The following is a 17561-nucleotide window of genomic DNA, read 5'->3' as shown; positions in this document are numbered from 1 at the left end:
GCATGACAGCATACTGATGCAGCTATTAGCATGGCTGGAAACTCTTAGTCTTGTTTTTTTATGCTTAATTCCCCATTAAGAAATGTTCCTTTATTTAGATAGCGAGGCATTGTGGATCATTATTGTTGCAAGTTATTTCAGGATATGCATATTTAGATCTAGTCAGAGAAAAGGAACAAGCACCTTGCAAGGTCAATTTGCTTGGATGTCTGATATGACCTGTTTTTTATTCAGAAGATTAAGTTTCCTACCCCTGAGACTGTGTGCATTTGGTATTTAGTGCAGCCTCCACAAGGAGATATTTTTCTCAAATCTTAGTTTTGTTAAAAGGCATTGTCTGGTGTTTGATGGCATTCTTTAAAATAAAAATGGTTTATTTATCTGATTTTATTGGAGCGAGTAGTAAGGGCTTAGCTAGCTGTAAAACAGGGCTAATGTCTGTCATAAAACAAGTCTGTGTCCCCTATGTTCGTCCTCAGTGTGGACGAGATAAAATTCTTGTACACATAACCATGAAAAGTAATTTGATTGGTCTGGCTTGATCAAATGTGAGGGACAAAAAGGAAAAACTGCCCATAAACCTCAGATGTAAGTGGATATCTTTAACAGCGCTACAATATCTACTGTAATGCATAATACAGTGGAGAGTGGAGACAGTGAGGCTTGTGATTGCTGTTTCATTGAACAGCCCACTCATTTTTAAATGTGTGATGGATGAAAGCATTCCTCAGTAATTTTCTCAATAACTGACAATGTTTGTGTAATTGTTCAATTCCCCATCTATGTATATATTCACAAGATGTTCATCACTGGTAACATCAGTCTGCATAACAGCAGCACAAGTTATTTTACATAATATATTTTGGGATGTATAAAGTGGTCCTGGCCCCTGAATAATATAAGCTTATCCTTTCCGCTGTCAGCCTCAATTTGAATAATTTATATGTAGCAATAAATAGAAGCAGAATCTCTGGCACCATCCTGGAGAATTGGCACTTGAGAAATAGGAAATTCCTTCTTTTTCCCCATATCACCATGACTTTAATGAAATCAGCAGCAGAAGTCTGCTCTTGTTATGCTTGTCTTCTCGTTCTGCTTTCTGAATCAAGGTCTTGCCCAATCACTCATCGCTCTGTCGGCAGGCTGCTTTCAGCTGCACTTGTCACTCTGTGATTTCTGGAACAGATAAGAGCTCTGATTGAACATTTGTTTGGCCTCTGGAAACACCACAGGAGAATGGCTACTAGTAGTTCATTTTGTTTCTGTGTGTGGTTAAACATCAGTCCTGGTCAGGCACAGCTGGCGCACGTATGGAAGCAAACATCAGACAAAAAATAGCGTTAGTGCCTTGATCAAGTAAAGTCTTTGCAAATCAGAATTTTATGAAATATGTTAAAATGGATCTTATCTTATGAATTTTACTGTCATGTATACTTCTACAGCAGCAAATGCCTTTAGTACCCATGACCAGAGTTTCACATAATAAAGTCAACCTATGTACAAATAATCGTTGGGAGCCAAAGATTCAGGCTCATCTACACACTCTGTTTTAGTTTTTGTCTACTCTTAGCTCTTCATGATGTAATAAAGTTTGCATATCCCTTATACAGTAATATAAGGCAAACAAATGCTGTGAGCAATAAACGGCCCTGTTAGCCACGGGTCAAATACTTCATTTGTGAGGGGAAGCCAATTAAACGATACAGTGGCTTGTTTCAGACAGTGGATGGACTGGCTGACTGCAAGATAAATAAAGAGAACGTCTAAAAAAATTGAGTTGGAAATAGCACAAAAGCAAAAAAATAAAAATTCCATACTATTCACCTAATGGTTGTTAAGTTATATAATTGTTGGTGAGCTCTTCATGAACAAAGTTGAAATGAAATCACAGAGCCTTACCCAAGGTTCTCTGGGAACCCAAAGATCTCCTTTCTCAGCTTATATTAGAGGAAGCCTATCCCAGCTACCATAGAGCGAGAGGCGTATACCCTGGACAGGTCGCCAATCTGACACGGGGCCCTCTCCAGACATTTGAAAAGAAAAGTCAGATTTAAAATATTCACTTTGGCATATGTGACACAAACACAGAAACACACACACACAGACAAACATGCACACAGATCAGCTTCTCATTTCCCCAGTTGAAACATCTTAAGTCTATATACATGCAAATATTGTTCATTTCAGAGGTTTAACTTCTGGACACCAGACACTCTCTACTCACTGTGTGCACTCAGGAAATTTCAGGTTTCGCATTTGATTTGTCAGCATTGCATAGTATATCAAAACTGGCTTCTAAGCCACTGTCACAAAACCATTTTGTAAATATAATTTTCTCCTTCTGGTTGGATTCAGCAGATGGATTTTAAAGCAGCCTCTGCACATACTACTACATATATATTTAACTGGAGGCATGAGAGAGAGAGAGTTTGGAGCTAAATTGATCTCAGTGATACTTCAGCAGAAGTAATAACATTTTTTTTGCTTTTTTTGTAGGTATATTTCCTCAAAATAATCAGTAGCGTTGGGACTTACCAAGTATTAGAAATGTAAAAACCAAGATCCAACTGGTCCAACTTAATGCTACATAGAAGTTTACAAGTTCAAGTTCTGTGAATGAATCTTTTGTTTCTGTCATGACCTGTATTTAATTTGGTGATTTACATTTTTGGGGCTCAGTGGCTGACAAACACATTTTTATATGTCACGAAAGGGAGTAAATATCAAAACCATGAATCGAATACATCAGCTATCCCTCTCCTATACCTTTTGTATCATTTACACCAGTGGTCCCCAACCAGGCCGCAAGAGTTGAGGCCCAGGTGTGAAATTTATGGTGTTCAGGGTTTTTATTGTTTTTTTATCGTCATTTTTTAATCAATTTTCCTGGGTCTTTTCCCGTGTGTTATGAATAAATCTTCCTTTTTTTGGTACCGGTACTGGTTTTATTTTGTTGTATTTATCCACGACACTTTAAAGGCTGGTCCGTGAAAATATTGTCGGACATAAACCGGTCCGTAGCGCAAAAATGGTTGGGGACCGCTGATTTAGATGACTTTCATAAGACAGCTCCATCCATATATCCATTTTATCTTTTAAATCAAACAAAGTATTTCACTGTTTTAGCCTTTCTGATTGTTTTCTGGTAAATTAATTCTCTACTATAACTTGTGTGTTTTTGCATTTATTCATGTAGTTTTTTTCTTTCAAACATCTTCAAAAAATGTGAAAATCAGCCAAATGACTCAACCCTTTAATGTCAAACTGTTAATACCCACCTGTGAATGTTGGCAGTGTAGTGACACACAGGTGGAATATATTATGCTGGTTGAGAACAAGTCATGAATGGTCTGGTCTCCCTACTAATAAACCCCTCCCCTTTTTTTTCACGGACAGTACGTGCAGCCTAAATGAAGTGGAACTTGTTCAGGCATCAGACAACGCCCATGGTCGCTGCTAAGCCAACGGGAGCCAGTGCCTTGACTGTGACTCCAGCGCCGGTCGCGTTAGTCTCGGCAGACAACTCCACCGAACCAGTGAGCAAGAACGATGCCTTTGACGAGATCAAAAACAAGTTCCTGAATGAAATCGACAAGATCCCACGTGAGTGCCACGCAAGCCCCAATCATCCGATCAGCCATCAGTTCCCATTGATACAACTCTAAGCAATGAATTTGGAATTAGATTTTCTCTTTTTGCTGCAGGCATTTGCAGGCCTTTAATGTCTTTATTCAGTATTGATCACTGGCTGCTCTTCCTAATGGCAGAGAAATCTAATTTTCACTAGATCTAATTGCTAACCTATCACCTTTTACTAAATATATTTGGCCCAGGACGTGACAGGAGGCTTAATGATTGGTCGGTCAAATGTCACAGTATTTACTTGTGGCTTTTCTGTGTGGGTTCATCTGTACACTGGTCTGTATATGCTCCTCAGTGCCATCATGGGCCATCATCGCCATCGCCGTGGTCGCCGCTTTACTCATTCTAACATGCTGCTTCTGCATTGTCAAGAAGTGCTGTTTCAAAAAGAAGAAGAACAAGAAGGGCAAGAAGGGGAAGGGTGACATGGGAATGAAGAACCTGAAAGGTGGAGAGGTATGTTCTGCCTCAGGAGGACGTTTCCTGCCTGATATAATTTATAATTGTACTGAATATAAAGCAAAGCTAACAACAAATGTCTTTAACCTATATATGACTATAATAATAGGCCTATTATATAAAGGCTTAGGGGTGTTGTGTTTGGCATTGTAATAAAATAATAACAAAAAGCATTTTTCCATATTTTACTCAAGTAGCTTTAAAAATAATTTAGCCTGTTTGAATTGTATTGGATTTTAGGCTAGATGAAAACAGATTCTTTACAATTTTGATGTTTTCTAACCCAGTTTTTCTCCACAGTTGTTAATTACATTCTTTATCCACCATGGTTAATGTTTTTTAATTTATATTTTTCTCTTTCTTTTTTTCATTTAATGTATTTGTCATTAATGTTATTGTTGCTCTTTCTCTCACTTATGCTTTGGGACTTGAGTGGAAAATGACAAGACTTTAACATACAGAACAGCCATTGTTTTTCTCCTCGTCCTGAAAGAGTAATTATTTAAATTACTAGTTAGTACAATGGTGTTGTTTTGGGCCTATAATTATTATTTTTTCCACAAACATGATTGATAATTTGATGAGGTGCAGTAACATATCTAAAATTGATGTTATTTTAAAACTCCAATGGACTTGCTGCACAAGATATGATTGTGCTAATGAGGGGGCTTCTCCGTCTGTCATTTTCCTCAGTCCCTACAGTGTAGCTAACTACATTTGCTGTGATTACCCTTCTTTGGTGTCTGCTGTGAGTTCAATCTCTTCCTTTGTCTCTGCTCTCCTCCTTCCTGCTTTGTGTCTTATGTGTGCTCCGTGTATCTTGACTGTGGTGGACTTCTCTGCCTACGGTAGGTCTGATAGCACGTGGCACCCCTCTCTGGCCACTCTGTGTAAGCACAGACCAGGGCAGGGTGGGAGCGGTGGTGGGAGTGGGGTTGGGCTGGGCTGGGCTTGGAGGGGTTGGATTGCAGTGATGATGACAATGAGTGCTATGGCTTCCTTAGTTTTTGCAAGCTTAGGTGCTGTGGGTGCTTGAGGACTCCATGGGAGCGATTAAGCTGCTTCGCAAAACCCACTGAACTGATATGCCGCACTAAATGCTATGTCTTGTATATCCAGAGATTGCAATTTTGGCATAAAAAAACAACAAAAAACAGAACAGACATCTGTTTAAGTTGTCTATGGTTTGAAATGAACATGAAACTCATCCTATGGTTGAGCCTTTGAATGATGAGTGCACTGAGCAGCTCACTAGAGATCACTAACATGCATGTGCAAGGGGTAAGCTGGATATTTGTCAAATATTAGCTGAAACTTTACCTCACTGAGAGCTTGGAGCATGTTTCCACTATTAGAGGCCTCTATTGTGTATCACGACCAAAAATACTGATGTCTTACAAATAATTCCTCTTCAAAGATTTGCTAACTTAGCTATAAAATAAATATGGTGTACCCCAGGTTGTGCAAACATGCTCCGAGTTCCACAGCAGATAAAGATGTTTGTACCCCTTGACAAAGACCAGCATATGCCCTTGCAGTAGGTACCATTGAATGGCCACAACTTGACTTGAGAGTAACTTTCCTGGATGACCCATGCTGCTGACATACTAGGTGACAGTCATTGATCCCCTCTCTCTCCCCGAAGCACTTGGGTGCCATTGAAGAGAAATGGTGGGCCAGAATGTTTGCCCACATCTTCAGTCAAATGCAAAAGCCTGATTTTAGTCGATCCAAACCTAATGCCGCACGAGTCAACCGGCTGCTTTAGTACACATTCTGCTTAATAAAAACTCAGTACTGAGCTTACATTTCAACCCATGGAGTTGAAAGGGCATTCATTCAGACGTACCATTTCTTTATCTTTGAACCCCCTCTGAAAGTTCGAGAGGAACTGCTAATTCTCAGCATGATCCCTCAGTGGATGTGTACATTTCACTCGAGACATTAATATAGATTTTTGGGGGCCTCGACGTTTAAATGAAACATCAACGCATAACCTTTACCACACTTAAGACATCACAAGATAAACCATTTACATTTACCATCAGAAATAATCTTGGATCCTGCATTGTGTGGCCTGGCATGCTTGAATGAAAAGCATTTACAACAATAAAGATACAGAATGCCACGTAGGACACTGTGTGAGAATGTGAGTGTATTTGGTTGTGCGTGTGTGTGTGTGTGTGTGTGCGTGCGTGTGTGTGTGTGGGAGATGGGTGAGTGGGGGTGTGAAGCATGCATGTAAGTCTGCATGTTCAACAGCATTTTCGGGCCGTTCTAGGTAAAATAAAAAAAAACTCTAGAGCCAGAGTATGGAGGGTAATATTGTGAGGGAAAAATACTCTAAGTACGAGATTATGCCCATAAATGTACAAAAAGATTTATTTTTTGGGTTAAAAACCCTCCACTTAGCTTCAGTTTGCAAGGTTGGGTCAATGCTCCTGCTCCTTCCGTACGTGCTGGCTGCAGTAGAGAAAATTAAATGAATCTTAGCGTCCGGATTAGAAACTTTTTAGATTAGAAATTTTGTCTCATAATCACAATAATATGATGTCTACACATATGTGGCGTGGTGAGGTCGCTCCAGCCTTGGAGAGCAAAGCGATGTGGTTCCCTGACAGGAACATTTTTTCCTGTTTAACATAAAAATTGAATCGACTTTACGACTTATAGTGCTGTGCAAAAGTCTTGAGCCACCTTTTTTTGAAAGTTGGGAAATAGGTGCATTGAGCTATTTTCAAACATCCATGATTCAGAAATTTCACAGTTTGATTCTTAAGAACTTGACTTTCAGATACGGTTGATCTGCGCTAGACTGTTTTTTTAGGCCTGCCACGTCTTCTTTTGTTCTCCACTTGTCCAGTTTCGTCACATTTTTAAAGGTCATACCACATACCATCCATCCATCCATTCTCTTCCACTTATCCTTGTCAGGGTCGCGGGGGGGCTTTAGCCTATCCCAGCTGTCTTAGGGCGAGAGAGAGGGTACACGCTGGACAGGTCGTCAGTCTGCCACAGGGCTAATACCACATACCATCCTGATATATTCCAAGTTTTTGGATAATAGCTTTTTGGGTATAACCTGTTGGTGCAAAATGCTATTTTATGCCTATGAAACTGTTATGTTTTTTGTAGACTCAACTTAAGAAATAGATGTTGCAACTTCCTCCTTGTAACAAAGTCCCTAAAGATACAAGATAAAATTGGTTCTTTGTTAAGTTGTCTGTTATGTGTAGACACAACACTGGTTCATTCCTTGTGTTAAGTGTATTTCTTATGCTTAAATGATTCATACTTCAGTGTTAAATAGCTTAATAAACAAAAAAGAAAACAGTCCTCTGAAAATGATCAGGTTTAAAGACTGGACTGGCAGCAAATATCCAAAGAAAAACTTTGCAAGGCTCTCAGAATGCCTGGAAAATTATTGCTCAAGACCACTTTAAAGATTACAAGAAACACTGACTCCTTGGAAGTAAAATATAAAGAAATGAGGGATGGCTCAAGTGTTTTGCACAGTTCTACAAATCACAGAATTTTCTCCCAATTCTCAAATTATCATGTACCCCTTAGAATGGTCCTAACATGCCGTTGTATGCATCTAAGGACGTGCGTGCGTGTGGGTGTGGTGGGGTTCAGTATGCTGTGCAGCGAGTGTGCGCGGTAGTGCATTATCTGTGTGGATGCCCTGTTCCTTTTCCAGATCAGTAAGTAGCTGGATCTCACGAAGACGTCAGTGTTTTTTCAGGAGGGGAGCCGTAGAAAAGGAGGCCACGCTGAGAGATTACCCAGTATCTTATAGCAAAATGAAAGTTTACTTTAAGATTCATATCTTAGCAAATTGCTCTTGCTACATTAGTCGTGACCGCCTCTAAAGATATGGGACCCTGAAGAGTCACTGGGTGTAATGTAAAAGCAAGATGCACGATAACAGAAGATTTGAATTATCTTCTTCATCATGCCCTGATTATCTCAGGAGCAGTTAAATGTCAGTAAGCTGCTGAATGTTGTTCTGGTGTGTGATTAAGTGGGACAATAATTTGCATCAGCTAGAAAATCTGGACTCTGGAATAAATTATGAAATCTTTCAATCATTCACTTAGTTACAGCAGTCAGCCCAGAGTACAGTAATTGAAGCAAAGTCATAACAACAATACCAGTGTAAACACATTAATGGGATTTAAGGTTGTCAGGAGGAGATAAATGCCAGACATTAATATAGTCTGGCTTACAGTAAACTGATTGCCAGACTGCCAATATCACCGCGGTTTGAGCAAGTTTGAGAGCTTTTCAAGAAGTGTCAGTAAATACTGCGTCAGTGCTTTGATCAAATCACATCTACGCCTGATAGCGCTGTCCTTCACATTCACTCAGTGAGGACACTCAGCCTCTGTTGGAAACACTGTACACGGAGCGGACTAAATAGCAAGGACACCTAGCACTGCAATGCAATAATGCAGCAGCTCTGTAATAAATGTTAACTTGTTTTTGAAAAGCATCCCATGAGATCCTTTAACGTGCTTGCTTTTGACATTGGCTTTTCGTTGCTGATACAGCGTTACTCTGTGTGGGATACGCCATCACAATTTTTCAGACTTTTTAAACAACTTAATATGACTCATTTGGAATGAGTCATGTTTGGGATTTGTGCAGCTACCTGTGTGATGCTGTTCCTTCAAAGTAAAAGTCCTCTTCCCCGCTCGGTTTCTGTTTTTTTGTCCACTCCTTGTAATATCACTATTACTGGTAGCTACACAAGTGAGTCATATTAATTTGAGATTTTACAGTGACTTTAAGAAGTGAAATTGAGACCTTCCAAGGGTTTAGCAGAGCTATTGTACTAGATTGCATTGCAATGTAAGTTGTTCCTGTTTTTTTCGTTCACTCCTTTTCTATTTGCTTTTATTCTGTTGTTTCTCTCCTTAATCTTAATCTCTCTCTGCCCCTCTTTCTCAGTCTTTTACGTAACATACACTTCTATTGAAACAACACTTGTACAACAGTTTGTAGTTCCCTGCCTTTGATTTACGCAGATTTAAAAGACTCGTAGTGCTCATGAAAAAAAAAAGAAAAAAAAGAAAAACAGCAAATGGTGTCACCCAAGAAATAGTGAAATCAAGTCAGGTTGCAACCGTGGTCATCGATGAGCAGATTGCACTAGTAACACGGGGGTAAGTGGCAGGTAGGTGCTGTGACTAACCCGACTGCTGATACCCAAGGTTTGGTGTTCAGCACAGATGGCTCCGCTGAACCGTCATCTCACTCCTTTTTCTGCCGCCCGTCCCCCCTTCTGTCATTGCAGAAACCACAGGATGACGATGATGAAGAAGATGATGTGGAACCTGGACTGACTGGGGATGAAAAAGAAGAGGAAGTGAAGGAGAAGGAAAAGTTAGGGAAGCTGCAGTACTCAATTGATTATGACTTCCAAGAGAACAAGGCAAGTGCTTGAGTAGTTTATTTGACATTTTCTTGTCAAAATGAACTCAAAGCAGACCCTGTGAGTAGTTACTAATGTGTGAAGCATCACATGCTAAATGTTCTTTTTAGCATATCTTCTGGTGTAGTAGTTCTTAGTTGATTTGCCAAAATAAAAATGAAACCAAAATTGGGTTTTTAGTTTTAGTTCAACCTTTCCTTCCTTAACTGCATAACTTCTTATTCCCTAGTTGACTGTGGGAATCCTGCAAGCCGCTGATCTCCTCTCCATGGACAGCGGTGGCACCTCAGATCCCTACGTGAAAGTCTTTGTCCTCCCAGACAAGAAGAAAAAGTTTGACACAAAGGTTCACAAGAAAACACTGAATCCTGTATTCAATGAGACCTTTACCTTTAAGGTAAGTTACTAGCAAAAGCTAAATGGCCTTTATTAATTACTTAGTAAAACAACATGAATGTCAAGTCATTTGATGTGTGGACAGGTCCTGATAAGAGTCAGTTTCTCCTCTAATTTCCCTCTTCTGTCCTCTAGAGCTGAGCAGGTACTATGTTTCTTATTTCTTTTCAACAGTGATGAAAAGCAGCAGACACACTGAAGGTGTCTGACAAGGAGAATATGGTAGAGAATCAAATTAAAGGAGAGGGCCACCTCTGGTGCACTTTGCGTGCTGACACAGCTCTGTGAAAACAACTCAGCTTTACTTTGTCAAAGTCAGGGACAGGCAGCTGTGCTGAAGCAGCATGTTATGAAGCTAGACAATTCTGAGCTCCAGGCCAGGGGCAACAGCCAATACTGGTCTGATCTAGATTTATCTGATCTTTTATATATCAAGTATCTTTTGTCATAAACCGTTAGAAATGTGTGATCATTGCTACCGGTTGAATTAAACTTAAATTAGTAAAATAGGTAAATGAGTTGTTATCTTTCAGATACCATTCCAAGAGATGGGAGGGAAGACTCTGGTAATGTCCGTTTATGACTTTGATCGCTTCTCTAAGCATGACGTCATTGGAGAGATTAAAATACCCATGAACACCCTTGACTTGGCAAAGCCAATTGAGGAGTGGAGAGACCTGGACAGTGCAGATCAAGAAGAGGTAAGAAGAGTGTTACTACCTCTATCACACTGCTGATATCACTCTTTAAAAACCTGCTGTATGTCCACACAGGTGCCTCTTTAAAAGGCTATTCTAAGTGCACTTTAAGCATAAATTAAAACAAAATATTCTTTTCCCTCTGGGATTCTTGTGCAGCTCATCCAACAGTTTGGTCTTTCCCTTTTTGTTCTCCTTCAACCAGTATAGCATAGCTACAATTTCATTTCTGTATTTCTTCCTATGTCTCAGCAGTAATGCATGCTGTGATGCTACAGAGCTTCTTTTCTACTGGAATTATTTCTTGCTGATATGTTATTAACTTTGGATACATCAGCTATATAGATAGTATTAAAAATAAAGTAATGGCAGCAGGAATTATTGTTAATGAATATGCTTACTTAAAATGTTATATAAATGACACAGTTTCTGTATTTGTGCAAAGAAAAGGTTCTGCTTCAGATCTGCTTTAACTTTCTCTCCTCCTGCCTCGTCCTCACAGCCGGAGAAGCTGGGTGACATTTGCATCTCCCTACGTTATGTCCCCACTGCCGGCAAACTCACCATCTGTATTCTGGAGGCCAAGAACCTCAAGAAAATGGATGTGGGTGGATTGTCAGGTGGGCTCCTCTATATATATATTTATTTATTTATATATATATATGTACTGTACTAAGCTTAAATATTTTATTCCTTATTAATTTCTTTGGAGCAAAGAGACATTTAGGTGTAGCAAACTGCATTGTGCGGAGGAGAGAGCATGTGAGCACAGCCATTAGGTCGGTTCTGCTCTGCTCACGTGCTGACGCTGCAGTACTCACCATGCAGCAACCCTCACGTCTTCTGGGTTCAGCGTTGGCCCCATCTGTTGGTGCATTAAAGCAGTGCGACTAAAGCGTGCATGTGCGAGGGATTTCTGTCAGCCTCTATCGTGATTTTCCTCTGTTTTTGTTTTCAGATCCATACGTGAAAATCAACCTTTTGCAGAATGGAAAGAGGCTGAAGAAGAAGAAGACGACAGTGAAAAAGAACACTTTGAATCCTTATTACAATGAGTCATTCAGCTTTGAGATCCCTCTTGAGCAAATGCAGGTAAGGATGCGGAATAGTCCTGTCACATCTTTAACGTTTAGTAGGTGCAGAAAGAGTAACATTGCCAGGGGCGTAATTTCCAGGGGGGTTAGGGGGGTTATGACCCCCCCCCCCAATATTTAGACCCAACCAATAAAATTATGAATTATCTTGCATAAAAAGGCTGTTGATTTTCTTTACTCATTTCAGGTATTACCAGCAAAATAGTTGCATGTTTAATCATCTGGGAATTTACCCAGAGATCTGGGAATTTACCCCCCACCCCCTCAATGTTCAGCACAAAGTTACGCCAATGAACACTGCATCCTGTCGACACATGCTGTTTAACGAGCGTTATATAAATGTTGTCTATCAAGTAATCTGTGATCAAGCATACCACGAACGACTGTGTGGCAGTTATATTTATATGAAATTGTCACTATCCCAAATTGTCTTTTATTTTATGAGAACATGATGTGGTATTTTCCAGTTCAGCGAGTATGTAAATCCACCTGTGTACACAGGCTTTCTAATTTTCAGGTCTTTCATGAAATTTATGATGGTACTTGTAGTTTTCAGCTCATGGTAATGATCACAAAAAATTTAAAAGTCATTGTAGCATTTTATTGAAATAAGGTGTAAATCAATGTGTAGTGCCATCTCTTGCAAATATAAAGAGAATTTCATGAGTAATAAAAATGCACTCTGGCTTTAAATGTACTCTTGAGTTTTCCTCCAGCAGCCTTATTTGGGTCTGGTATGACTGGTAGCTTATGGTGGCATTTATTAGAAAACTTCATGATCCATTTCTGCTTTTTCATTGTTGCAGTGCTCTTGCTTTTTATAGACTGGAAGATTAACGCCATGCTTGTATCTGTCTGGTAAACTTGAGACTACCACTTACAGCCAGTTAGCATAGCCTAATGTAGAGTCTTTAAGTTAAGTTGCTGCCATCGCTGCTGTTGTAGTGAAGTAGAGTACACAAGAAGTGGGATCGGTGTGATGATTAGTGAGCTTTGGAGGTACTGGATATCTTATATTTCATGTACAGACATAATAGTGATTTCAATATTCTCATCTAACTTTATTCAAACAATGAAAACCACCACACTAACACCCATTTATTATCACTTGTGACCAAAGGGACCACTGACCATGCAAACATATTTTTATCATGTGAAAAAGAAAGTTGTCATGTGACTCTATGATGAAAATGTTCTTTTCATGACTGTCACATGTTACTGTGTGTTATAAAATAGAAGTTATATGTACTTTAGCACCAAAAACATTGTATATGATGACTGTCTGTGGTATGTAGGACGCTACACACTGAGCATTGCTCATACTTTGCAGAAAGCATAAACACCCCCCGGGCTTCTGACACCAGTAACCAATTAAAACATCTTTCAGTAACGTCAGATTTCTACAGTCCACTTCAGATTTTGTAATCCTTTCTTCCTGCTCTCCCAGAAAATCCAAGCTGTGATCACAGTGCTGGATTACGACAAGATTGGCAAGAATGATGCCATTGGGAAGATCTTGGTAGGAAGCAAGTCCACAGGGGCTGGGCTGAAACACTGGTCTGACATGCTGGCCAACCCCCGTCGCCCCATTGCCCAGTGGCATCCACTGCAGCCAGAGGAAGAGGTGGATGCCGCCCTCGCAGCCCTGAATGCCAAGAAGTAAACCCACCTACACCATCTCCACACCTACCCACCCATGCATTTCCCATCATTTCCCAGTGTATATTCCAGACAAACACCCCAACTGCACATCTGCTCCCCTCTCCACAATTTTTCCCTTCTCCTCCTTCCTTCCCCACTGCCACCCTTCAAAAGATCCACTGATACCATTTGACATGAAGGGAGTAGTTTAAAAAAAGCATCATGTTATATAAAATCATGCCACTAAAAAAAGAAGATAAGTTACAGGATGGACAGATGCTCCGTTGATTTCCTTTAGATCTATTTTTGTATTGGGGTTGTGGTTCCATTATATTATAAGAATACATAGTAGAATATGAAGAAGGGTAAGAGTGCTATATGGGAATCTGGTCATAGAGGGGATAAAACATACAACATTCACTCATATTGTACTTCTTATCTTTTCCCTTTAGTGACACATGTTGCTTAGAATAGAGCTTAATAATAAAATGCTTTATACTGCCATATGATAGAGAAATAACACAAGCAGGTTCATTCCTTAGGTGTATTGTGCACCATGTTCCACACCTGCCAGTTATCATACTAGATGATTCTGTTAGTTTAAAGTACATTCCTAGAGGTGGGTAGCAAAGTAGGGATAGACACATGTCCAGTTACCCACAAACACACTGCCTTTTTGATTAGTTACCCTTCCGCCCATCGTCTCAGGAAAACTGAGAGGAAAGTGAAACTCCATGCCTTTTTTTCTAAACGGGTTATTATTATTCTGATACTCAAGTAGACGAGAAAAATATTCAATTCAAGATCTTTTTGAGTGACCCAAGGCTCACGAGTAGTGTTAGTTTATCCTTAAAGTGGTGTGTCAGGGGAGAGGGAGGGAATAATGGATTTGGAGTAAAAAAGGGTATTTGTGTATATTTTTTTTCCCACCGTGCAAAAAGGCTGCATCTGTCATCGGAACAACAAGCGTGGAAATATCAGAGCAGGTACAACAAAGACTGATTCCAAGCACCAATGACATGATATTTACAAGGTGTCGATTACCGCCTGCAGTCTACCACCTCCCCTCCCAACGCCTCTGATTCTGTATCTCACTTGTTCAGTGCTACTGCCATTAGTCATGGACTTGACACAAGGGTTTTACTTCAAAGGAATCCCTATAACCGTCTTACAGTCATAAAGGAGACAAGCCTTCCAAGTAACAAAATAAGCAATTTTCAACTACCAGGGACGCCTTCCAGTTAGCAGTGTTGTTCTCTTCATTTCTTTCTTTCCCCTGTTTTTTTAATCTCTTTTTCCTTTTATCTCAGTTCCTTTTTTTCTATTTGACTTCAAACATTTTTGTTCCTTAAGCACTTTAAATCAAAATCTTACATTTAAGTACACTTAGAAACCAGAGCTTTAATCATTTATGTTAGTAGTTACTGCTAGCTGTAATAAAGAAAAACAAACAGACAGCAAGACAGTGATTGACTTTTTTTGTTGTTGTTGTTTTTGTTGCTTTTTTTTTTTTTTTGCCTCGGCTTTTTGCGTATGCGTTTTAATTGTTTGGATATTATATTTCTCACTTGATTGCGAGGGTGTGGTCTGGAAGAAGGCACTGATCCATGTGTATTTTATACACAGCTTACCAAACTGTTGAATATAATTGCACTATCGGGTATTTTTCTGTTCTGTGGTAAAACTGTTCTTTGATCTGTGTAGTTTTTCTGTGATAAAATGTTGTGAGATTGAATTTTTTCTGTGGCACCATGTGGCATGCCAAACGGGTCTCCTCATATAAATGAACCTGATAATAACAGAGAGATCCTTCAGTTTAATGCATTTCTTAACAGAATGTTTTAGGTCCAGTATAGAGAGCCAAAGTGTTGTGTTAAAAAAATAATTTAAAGTAAAAAGTCCTGCTGAAAATTAAATCCTTTTAGCTTATTTTGTCCAAATCTATAAACTGAACCAGGGCACACCTTAAAAATATTTTTTTTAAGTTTCTGTGGTCTAAAAACTTCTACAGTCCTGGTCTCCTGCAGCTTGAATCATACATGAGGTACCCACATTCCTCAGCTTGACAAGCCCAACACAGATGTCTAAGAATGATATGATATTGTGCATATTTTGGCTGTACAAGTTTGGCTCTCTATATTTGTATATTAATATTCCGTTCAAGAGAAATATTGGGAATGAACAAAGCCCAAACTCATCAGGTCTGAATAAAGCAGAAAAGGCTCCTGATATGTGTAGAGTGTTTGGACCCCAATACACTTCCTTGCTGAGCTAGCTATGAATAAAAAAAAAATTAAAAACATACAAAAAAAGCAAATCCTGCTGTCTGAAAGCACCAACGGCAAAAGCTACCCATTAACTGTGTGCAATATAAGTCAATGTAAAGTAAATGCGGTCGGCTTTTTAGACATTACCACAGCTTTTTGGGAATTTAATGAACGTTGGAAATCATACGTTTTTCTTTCAAACTTTGACAGGAGTTGAGTTTTTCACGTCCCATCATTCTTTTCTTCAGTTAACGAAAACAACACTAAAGAAAAGGCAACACGGAAGCAATCAAGCAACCCATTGGTGTGTAGTTTTGCCTATATACATAGTTCATACACGTTGATACTGCATGTTTATACAAAATACTGTACATAAGAGCATGTTTTAGAGACGAAGCAAAAATATCTCGTGTACGTAAATGGGTGTCATTTGTCATTTTAATAACACGACGAAGGGAAAAAAGATGCACTGTATATTTTCTAAAATGAAACAAATGTGTATTTATTTTCCATGAGGGTCACTGGAGAGAATGTCATACAGATATTAGAATAATATTACTAATAAGATCCTTTCCACGCCTGAAATTCTTAAGCAAGTGTGTCGTCCAGTACTGTGTGTGAGTTCATGTAGGATGAAAATGTAGCCGCATGCTTGCTATCTAATTCTGTGTGATCAGAATTTTTATTTTTATTTTTATCTGCCATCTGTTTTGTTTCAGCACCTTTCTGAAGGCCAATATTTGACACATTTCTGAATTTTAATTGCTATTGCTTTTTTTTTTTTAATTTCAAAAAATGTATTTAGGGTTTTTAATGTTTGGGAAAGGGGATCTCCAAGTCTAAGATATAAGCAGTTTCTAATAGCAGATTTGACGCAGTGTGATTCTGAAATAACTTATGAGAAAAGGCTGAATAAATGTGCAATTTGTAGGTGGATTGTAGGAGTCAGTTTTCTGCCAGCACTGACCAAGAAAGATGTCTGTTGGATCATATCTTTATAGAAAATACATTTCCTGGGGCCAAAAGACAAATAGTTCCATTCCAGTGAACGCGAATGACTTGGAATCCCTTTTTGTCTCTTCTTTACTTGGAAGTTTTTACTTTTCTCTTCTATTTAAATGACCTGAAATACTTCACGGCTGTGTCTCTTTTGCTGTGTTTATTATACAATACGTGTACATGTATACAAGATAAACGAATAAGATAAAACTAAAGCCATAAAACTCAAGCACTAACTCTTTAGAGCTCAGCTGAGTAGCTAGAGTTTATTTATGAAGAAAAAAATCTGACATGTCTTCATTTTCCTTGGCCAGTGTTTCTCTTTTACATTCCTTTCAGAGGTCTTTGTTCATCAAGAGGGCAAAAATCCATTTAATGTATATGTGAGCATTGAGAACAGTTGTGAGTTTAGTAGAGTGAGTGTGTCTTTTTCTACTTTCGGAGCTGTTGATGTCCTTGTTTCATAGAGGTAGCTGATTTTCCAGTATTGTGATTAGTAATGTATATGCCTTGTTTTGATAGTATAAATAATAGATATGACATCACAATAGATTCTCAATAATAACGCTAAGAATTATATATATATATATGTATATATATATATACGAGAGCGTGTTCTATACTTGGGCCGAGTGCAATTTATGAACCAAACTGGGTCACTCTTCTAGTTTCTCTTCTTCCAGTTTAGCAGAGTTTAGAATGTACTGGTGACTACATGTACAATTAATAAGAAGTTACCCTTGTTTTTGTTGTTTTCTTTTTATTTCTTTTCATTTTTTTTATTTGAGCAAACTGCTCAAGCAACAAAAATGAGAACAAAAACTGAGAAACTTAATAGTGGAATCCAAGTTTTAAACCTGAATCCCTCCCATAGAACTATGCATAGAGTTATGATTTTCACAGGCACATGGCAGAAAAAATCATTTTG

At 38.9% G+C, this 17561-nt stretch overlaps 1 protein-coding gene across 6 annotated transcripts in view; it reads left to right on the top strand.

Annotated features, from left to right (window-relative positions):
* LOC120718942 (synaptotagmin-2-like) overlaps window positions 1–16654 on the top strand; it is a 61589-nt gene extending 44935 nt beyond the window's left edge. For 5 of the 6 annotated variants that reach the window (XM_040007709.1, XM_040007710.1, XM_040007712.1 and 2 more), the window contains 8 exons: window positions 3397–3603; window positions 3938–4098; window positions 9401–9538; window positions 9768–9935; window positions 10468–10635; window positions 11135–11252; window positions 11591–11724; window positions 13174–16654. In XM_040007709.1, coding sequence (XP_039863643.1) covers window positions 3411–3603; window positions 3938–4098; window positions 9401–9538; window positions 9768–9935; window positions 10468–10635; window positions 11135–11252; window positions 11591–11724; window positions 13174–13389 — 1296 coding nt within the window. In that variant the 5' untranslated portion in view covers window positions 3397–3410 and the 3' untranslated portion in view covers window positions 13390–16654. The remainder of the gene's footprint in view (window positions 1–3396; window positions 3604–3937; window positions 4099–9400; window positions 9539–9767; window positions 9936–10467; window positions 10636–11134; window positions 11253–11590; window positions 11725–13173) is intronic. The other variant, XM_040007714.1, reaches the window with a different exon arrangement.
* Window positions 16655–17561: the final 907 nt, after the last annotated feature.

The sequence above is a fragment of the Simochromis diagramma genome, unplaced genomic scaffold (genome assembly GCF_900408965.1).
Source record: "Simochromis diagramma unplaced genomic scaffold, fSimDia1.1 OVJJ01000545.1, whole genome shotgun sequence".
NCBI lineage: Eukaryota > Metazoa > Chordata > Actinopteri > Cichliformes > Cichlidae > Simochromis > Simochromis diagramma.
The sequence above is the reverse complement of the archived record's forward strand: the minus strand, read 5'-3'. Positions and strand labels throughout refer to the sequence as shown.